General features: G+C 57.8%; 2 protein-coding genes across 2 annotated transcripts in view; both read right to left on the bottom strand.

Annotated features, from left to right (window-relative positions):
* REN (renin) overlaps positions 1 to 124 on the bottom strand; it is a 5,313-nt gene extending 5,189 nt beyond the window's left edge. The window contains exon 1 of the mRNA XM_077190445.1: positions 24 to 124. Within this exon, the coding sequence (XP_077046560.1) occupies positions 24 to 124 (101 nt within the window). The remainder of the gene's footprint in view (positions 1 to 23) is intronic.
* Positions 125 to 4,931: 4,807 nt separating this feature from the next.
* GOLT1A (golgi transport 1A) lies at positions 4,932 to 6,670 on the bottom strand. Its single transcript, XM_077190604.1, has 5 exons — positions 6,646 to 6,670; positions 6,069 to 6,160; positions 5,814 to 5,992; positions 5,207 to 5,270; positions 4,932 to 4,970 (listed from the first exon to the last, which is right to left on the bottom strand). The coding sequence occupies exons 1-5, from the start codon at positions 6,668 to 6,670 to the stop codon at positions 4,932 to 4,934; spliced, it is 399 nt and encodes a 132-aa protein (XP_077046719.1).
* Positions 6,671 to 8,037: the final 1,367 nt, after the last annotated feature.

Here is an 8,037-nt window from a genome sequence, read left to right on the forward strand (position 1 = left end):
AGGGCCACACGAGCTCCGGCTACCTCTGCAAAGCCTGGGCTGGCGAGGGGACAAAAGTGGCGCCCCAGGTGACGGCCAGGAGCAGCAGGCAGCGCCGCAGGCTCCTGCTGGGTGCCACCGCCATCGTGTCCCCCGCTGTCCCCTCCCTGCCGGCGGCGCCGTCACGTCCCTTCCCGCAGGGCTGGAAGCTTTTATAGCCCGGGATCCTCCATCCCTGCGGGATTCTCCTCCCCTGGCAGGGGCAGGGCTGGGAATGGCACGGAGAGCACCGGGAATGGCACGGATAGAACTGGGCAGGCTGGGAATGGCATGGATGGAACTGGGCAAACTGGGAATGGCATGGAGAGCACTGGGCAAACTGGGAATGGCATGGATGGCACTGGGCAAACTGGGAATGGCATGGATGGACTGGGCAGGGTGGGAATGACATGGATAGAACTGGGCAGGCTGGGAATGGCATGGATAGCACTGGGCAAACTGGGAATGGCATGGATAGAACTGGGAAAACTGGGAATGGCATGGATGGAACTGGGCAGGCTGGGAATGGCATGGATGGCACTGGGCAAACTGGGAATGGCATGGATGGAACTGGGCAGGGTGGGAATGGCATGGAGAGCACTGGGAATGGCATGGATGGAACTGGGCAGACTGGGAATGGCATGGATGGAACTGGGCAGGGTGGGAATGGCCTGGATGGCACTGGGCAGGCTGGGAATGGCATGGATAGAGCTGGGCAGGGTGGGAATGGCATGGATGGCACTGGGCAAACTGGGAATGGCATGGATGGAACTGGGCAGGGTGGGAATGCCATGGAGAACACCGGGCAGGTGGTTGGGACAGTCCCCATGGAGGGTGGCAGGGCCAGGATGCCCCCTGTGCCCCGTGCCAAGGGGAGCTGTGGATATTTGAGAGATGGATCCCACATCCCATGGGGCTGATTGCTCCCGAATTACTCCACTCTCCAGCACAGCATGTGAAGGGCACAAATCCCTGCTGGTGCCACCTGGGAGAGATGATGGGGGTGCTGGGTGGTGGCACAGATCTGGGTGACATCCTGGCCAAGGAGATGTCCCCAGACTCCAGCTGCAGATGGGATTTTCCCCAAGGGAATGGGAATGGCAAAGGACACTCAGCCCTGCTGGCCATGGAGACACCGAGTGAGGACCCCCCCAGCCCCCTCTGCCCTTTGGGGGGTGCTCTGGGGAACCCCCCCAGCCCCAGCTCTGGAGCTCCGAGCAGGGAACAGCCAAACCCATCCCAGCTGCTACTTACAGGGTCAGATCCTGGTGTTTGGGGTGGGAGACGCTGCTCAAAACCCTCAGGGGCTTCCAGCTGCACCCCTGGCCCCCCTCCAGGCTGCTGCGCCTCCCCGGCAGTGCCCAGCCCGGGGTGGGGGGTGCTGCATCAGCGCCGCCGCTCCCAGGGTCTCCTGACCTCGGGAATCTCAGAGGGAAATTACCCCAAAGGCAATAAAAATGTTCTTGGAAGAACCCTGAGGACGCATTCCCCCCCACCCCCAGCCCAGCCCCACGATCACCTTCCTGCTTATGGGATTTGTTCTTGGAAGAGCCCCGAGGACACATTTCCCCCCAGCCCAGCCCCACAATCACCCTCCTGTTTATGGGATTTGCTCAGGGCCCTGCTGTCACCCCAGTCCAAGGCACACCCCACAAACTCCAAACAACTTTCTCCCAAAACCGGACATTTACCGCCTCATTCCCTGTGGGATTTTGGCTGCCAGGGCACTGCTGACCCCGGCAGGCCCCAGGGCTCAGCCCCACGGGGCTCTGCCCCCATCCCTGACGTCTTTTCCCACGCAGGACCCGTGTCCCTGCGTCACTCCAGGCAGCCTCGTGGCCGGCGCAGGTTGCGGGCAGGGAGCGGGGTCAGGAGCTGAGAGGCTCTGGCTGGGAGCCCATGGCTGTAAATCCCTGCCCGGGCATCCCACGGGCTCTGCCAAGCTCCGTTCCCCACAGGAAAAGCCACGGGTGCAGCAGGACTTCAAAAGGAAAAGGGGTCCCCGTTGGTGGGGATCTGAATTTCCAGCCCCTTCTGGTCCAGAGCAGCCACATTTGTGGGATCCCTGGGGATTTGGGGCTTCAAAAGGAAAAGGGGTCCCCATTCATGGGGATCTGAATTTTCAGCCCCTTCTGATCCAGGGAAGCCACATTTGTGGGATCCCTGAGGATCTGGTGATTCTGGGCATGGCCACATCTGTGGGATCCCTGAGGATTTGGGGCTTCAGAAAGAAAAGGGGTCTCCATTGGTGGGGATCTGAATTTCCAGCCCCTTCTGATCCAGGGAAGCCACATTTGTAGGATCCCTGAGGATTTGGTGATTCTGGGCATGGCCACATCTGTGGGATCCCTGGGGATTTGGGGCTTGAAAAGGAAAAGGGGTCCCAATTCACGGGGATCTGAATTTCCAGCCCCTTCTGGTCCAGGGCAGCAACATCTGTGGGATCCCTGAGGATTTGGGGTATCCTGGGCATGGCTTTGTCCCAGCAGGCACAGCTGGACCCCTCTCCAGGGTGGGATGAGCTGGGAAGGGCAGTGGGATGGGGGAACCAGAGGGGCACAACCCTTCCCTGCCACTGGGGTGGCCCCAAAACGCCCTTGGATGGGAAATGGGGGAAAATGGGCAAAGTGACTTCCCCAAATCCATCAGAGAGCCAAGGGCTGCTGCTCTGGGGCGGCCACCGGGGTGGCTGTCCCAGCTCCAGGGCTCTGGGATGTCCCCAGCATGGGACACTTTTCCAGTTCTGGGAAAACCCCCTCAAGGAATTTCCCAGTCCCCTGTGCTGTGATGGAAAAGGCTTTAAAAAACCCGGAAAAGTGTTTTTGGGGGTGTCAGAGGGACAGGGACATGGGAGGGAAGGGGACAGGGATATCAGAGAGGTCTGGGACAGTGCTGGGTTCACTCCCAGCCCTTCAGATCCACAGGGAAGATCCTGAACTCTTCCCATGCAGCCCCAAAATGTCTCCCTTAAGTGGAATTTTCAAGCAGAGGAGGTTTCAGGGCTTCAGGGAAAGGCAGGAATCCCTCACTGGATCCATGTGGGGAACCTTGCTCCAAAATCCCGGGATTTTATCCAATTATGGATCCCATCAGGAGCAGCTCCTCTGGAAATAGCAGGGAATTTTCCAGTTATTTTCCTGTCTGTTTTTCAGGGAGAATGGAAGGAAAACATTTCCCAGAGAGGAACAATCGCCTTCCCCATGGATAAATTCCTTCTTCTCTCCTGCTAGGCTGTGTGGGTGCTTTCCTTAAAATAAAATCCAAATTCTTTAGCTCTTTCCACTCCAAACAAAATCATTGTGAAGTTTGGCCAAACAGCTTTGATTTCCTGAGGGATTTTTTTTTGCAGCAGCACAGAAAAATGGAGGTGAATTTCTGCTCTTCCCTCACATTTTCCACACTTTTCTAATCCAGTATTTTGCTGCCGGTGAAAGCACACGAGGCTCGTGAGGATCCTCATTCCGGGTGACCAAAAAGCTCCAGGGTAAAAGCAACTTTTGGGAAGGGCTTAGGGGAGGCTCTGGATGGCACCGGCACCGGGGGAATTCGGGGATTGACGTCAGGGCAAACCCGGAGCTGGTTCTTGAAACCAAAACCCTGCCAGAGAGAGGATTTACAGAGCTGGAGGGGGAAACATTCCTGGGAAAATCCTTCGGGAGAGGAGCTCTGGGGAGGGAGCTCCCAGCCCTGGAAAAGCTGTGGGGGACGGGGACAGCCCCAAAATGGGGTCAGGTTTTGGGGGTCACAGGCACGGAGGGGATGGGTTTGTGGGTTGGAGAGATGGGGATGGGGATGGGGTGGGAGGAAGGGAAGGGGTGAAGGATCCTGGAGGAGATGGGGAGGGATGGAAGGAAGGGAAGATCCTGGAGAAGCTGGACCAGGAGGGTGGGAAGGAGATGGAGGATCCTGGACTGGCTGGGCTGGGAAGGAATGGAGGATCCTGGAGGAGATGGGGAGGGATGGAATGGAGGATCCTGGAGGAGATGGGGAGGGATGGAATGGAGGATCCTGGAGGAGATGGGGAGGGATGGAATGGAGAAAGTGTCTGTGTGGGGTTTGGAGCAACCTGGGGTAAGGGAAGGTGTCCCATGGCAGGGAGTGGGATGGGATGGGATGGGATGGGATGGGATGGGATGGGATGGGATGGGATGGGATGGGATGGGTGTGAAGATCCTTAAAACCCTAAATCATTCCATGATTCTAGGGTCCCTCAAAAGCTGTGGAGAACGGCACATTTCTGTTTTCTTGGCAGTTTTCTGTTCCCCTTGGGATGCCTTTTGCACTGTGCCTGGAATTCTGGGCTTTCTCCTTTAAAAACCCAAACCCTAACCCCAGCTGTAACCATAACCCTGACCCTAGGCAGTAAACCCAGCCTAGGGCTAAGGCTGATTCCAGGGAAAAAGCTGTGGAGGAACCCCCCAGCCACAGGAATGTCCCCTGTGCCATCTCCAGCTATGACCAGGGGAAGGTTCCTGTGCCACCTCCAGGAACAGCCATGGGAATGTGTTTGTGTCATCTCCTGCCACGGGAATGTCCCTGTGCCACCTCCAGCCATGGCCACGATGCCTCCTGGTGACATTGGGAGGTGCCAGCGCTGGGACAAGCCCTGAGCCAATGGAAAGGAGCCGAGTCTGAGCTCACTGTCGGATATTTTTTTATTAAATTAAATCTTTCACAGAAAATAATTAAATAACTGCAAGAATTCCAGAATCCAGCCTGGTACAGCCCTTGGAGCCCGGAGCCTGGCTCAGGAGCCCTGTGGGACAGTGAGGGGACACTGTCCCTGCTGGAGGGTGGCTCTGGCCAGCACTGAGGGCCCTGGGGACAAAAGAGTCCCCAGCTCTTGGGCACAGCCAGACCTGGGGCTCTCTCACCCTGTCCCATCGCAGCCACTCGGCCCAGAACTGGTCAGGTCACACCATGGAGCCGCTGTCCCCCATTTTCTGCAGGAGCTGCAACAGGGACAGAGCAGGATCAGCGGGAAAATCCACCCGGTCAGCTCTGGGGACACCACGGTGACATTTCCTGTGCAGTCCCATCCGTGGGGACAGATCCCAGCCAGGGACTGCCCACCCCGAGGGGCACAGGGGGATGGATCCCAGCCGGGCACTGCCCATCCCAAGGGGCACAGGGGGATGGATCCCAGCTGGGCACTGCCCATCCCAAGGGGTCTCCAGCCTCCTCTTACCTGGCTCAGCAGGGGGATGTTTGCCAGAGAGCCCAAAAACCCAAAAGCCACTGGGAAGAAGCTCCTGTGTGGACACAAAAGGTCCTGCTGAGCTCTGGGGAGCATCCCCCAAGCCCAGGCTCTATCCCGAGGATCCCATCCCAAGGATCTCATCATGAGGATCCCATCCCAAGGATCCCATCCCAAGGATCCCATCCCAGGGATCCCATTCTGAGGATCCCACTCCCAGGATCCCATCCCAGGGATCTCATCCCAGCGATCTCATCCCAGGGATCTCATCCCAAGGATCTCATCCCAGGGATCCCATCCCAAGGATCCCATCCCAGGGATCTCATCCCAAGGATCTCATCCCAGGGATCCCATCCCAAGGATCTCATCCCAGGGATCCCATTCTAAGGATCCCATTCCCAGGATCCCATCCTGAGGATCCATGCCCAGGATCCCATGCCCAGGATCTCATCCCAGGGATCCCATGCCCATGATCCCATGCCCAGGATCCCATCCCAAGGATTCCATCCCAGTGGTCTCATCCCCAGGATCTCATCCCAAGGATCTTATCCCAGGGATCCCATGCCCAGGATCCCATCCTGAGGATCCCATCCTGCACCTGAAGAGGGAGATGAAGCCGTAGGCCTCCAGCAGCATGCCCAGGATCGGCCACCGCATGAGGACCACAATGAGCCCCCCGAAGAAGAAGCTGGTGCCCTTCAGCTTGGGCCGCTGGAAGAAGAAGGTGAAGGTCCTCCGGAAGCCGATGATGAAGACCAAGCCAGAGAGGAAGAGGAGCTGGGAGGAGGGAGGGGAGAGGGTCAGGGCCGCTCCTTGATCCCCCTGTGGGGATCCCCAGGCCGGCCCTACTCACGTTCCCAAAAGCCAGGAGCACCGAGTCGAAGTACAGGAGGATCCCAAAGAGGAGGAAGAAGAGGCCGAAGCCGACCAGGCCCACTCCGATCCCTGCGGAAAACGGGCGAGCAGAGGCAAAGGCTCCACACCTGGGATCCCAGCACCTCCCTGTCCCGCTCCTTCCCAAAAATACCCTTTGGGCTTTTCCCCCAAATCTCAGGACCAGCCTTGGCACCCAGGCCAGGCCTGGAGGAGGCCGTTGGTGCTCCAGAAACCCCCCAAGGGCATCGGATAAATCAGGAACCACAAAGGAAAACTCCACAGGGAATCCCTGCCCAGCCTTTCCCCGAGCCTTTCCCTTTCCCCTTTCCCTCCAGGAAAAGCTGGAGATGATCCCTGGATGATCCTGGAGAATCTCCCCACCCCCAGCCCATCCTCTTTTCCATCTCACCCCTCCCTGCCCCAGCCACCCCATCCAGGGGGGATCCCAGCCGGGACTGGGATGTGCCAAAGGTCCCCACGGAGCTCCCGGATCCTGAATTCCAGCCGGGACAGGAATTCCAGCTGGGACATGAGACCACCCCGTGCCTGCTTACGCTGGAAGTCGCTCAGGGACACCATCTTGGTGGTGACGGGGCTGGGCGAGGCCGGGCGAGGGTGGCCCCGCTTGCAGAGTGACCCTTGGAAAAGCCCTTTAGTCCCCACGTCATCCTGGGAATCATTAACGGCCCGGGAACGCCCACGGTGCCACCTCCGGGGGGGGACACGGTGGCTCCAGGGGACACGGTGACTCCAGAAGGGATGCAGTGGTTCCAAGGGGACACAGTGGTTCCAGGGGGACATGGTGGCTCCAAGGGAACATGGTGGTTCCAGGGGACATGGTGGCTCCAGGGGGACACAGTAGCTACAGAGGGACATGGTGGCTCCAGGGGACACGGTGGCCCCAGAAGGGACACGGTGGCTCCAAGGGGACACAGTGGTTCCAGGGGGACATGGTGGCTCCAAGGGGGATGCGGTGGCCCCAGGTGAACATGGTGGCTCCAAGGGAACATGGTGGTTCCAGGGGACATGGTGGCTCCAGGGGGACACAGTAGCTACAGAGGGACATGGTGGCTCCAGGGGGACATGGTGGCTCTAGGGGGGACAAGGTGGCTCAAGGGAGACAAGGTGGCTCCAGGGGTGACAAGGTGGCTCCAGGGGGACAAGGTGGCCTCAGGTGGACATGGTGGCTCCAGAAAGGACACAGTGGTTCCAGGGGGACATGGTGGCTCCAGAGGGACATGGTGGCTCCAAGGGAACATGGTGGCTCCAAGGGGACACAGTGGTTCCAGGGGGACATGGTGGCTCCAGAAAGGACACAGTGGCTCCAGAAGGGACGTGGTGGCTCCAAGGGGACATGGTGGCTCCAGAGGGGACATGGTGGCTCCAAGGGGTCATGGTGGCTTCAGGCGGGACAAGGTGGCTCCAGGGGGACATGGTGGCTCCATCAGGGACACGGTGGATCCAGGGGGACGTGGCGGCTTCATGTCACAGTTTCGGAGACAGCACCTCCACAAGCACCAAACCCAACCATAGTGGAAAAACAAATCCCAAAAACCAGGGAGAGAGAGGAGCAGCTGCCTCTGGAGCCCCATCACCCCCTGCTTCTCCAACCCAACGCTAAAATCCACATCCAAGCCCACTCCCAGGAATAAAAGACAGGAAAATGTTGTTGTTTCATAGATATTTTTATTTCTCTACTGCTAGGAAAATATCCCAGAAAACCAAAGCCCTCCCGTCCCACCCTCTCCAAATGCATAAATAGATTTATTTATTTATTTATTTCCTCCCGATGCAAATCCTTTCCGGGTTAACAAGTCACTGCTTTATGAAGTGTTTATGAAAAATAATAACCAAAATAAAATTAATTGATTGAGGTTTGGTTTCCTTTTTTTTTTTTTATTATTGTATTTTTTTTTTTAAATAAAATAAAATAAAATAAAATCGCG

Source organism: Agelaius phoeniceus, chromosome 25 (assembly GCF_051311805.1).
Source record: "Agelaius phoeniceus isolate bAgePho1 chromosome 25, bAgePho1.hap1, whole genome shotgun sequence".
Lineage (NCBI taxonomy): Eukaryota > Metazoa > Chordata > Aves > Passeriformes > Icteridae > Agelaius > Agelaius phoeniceus.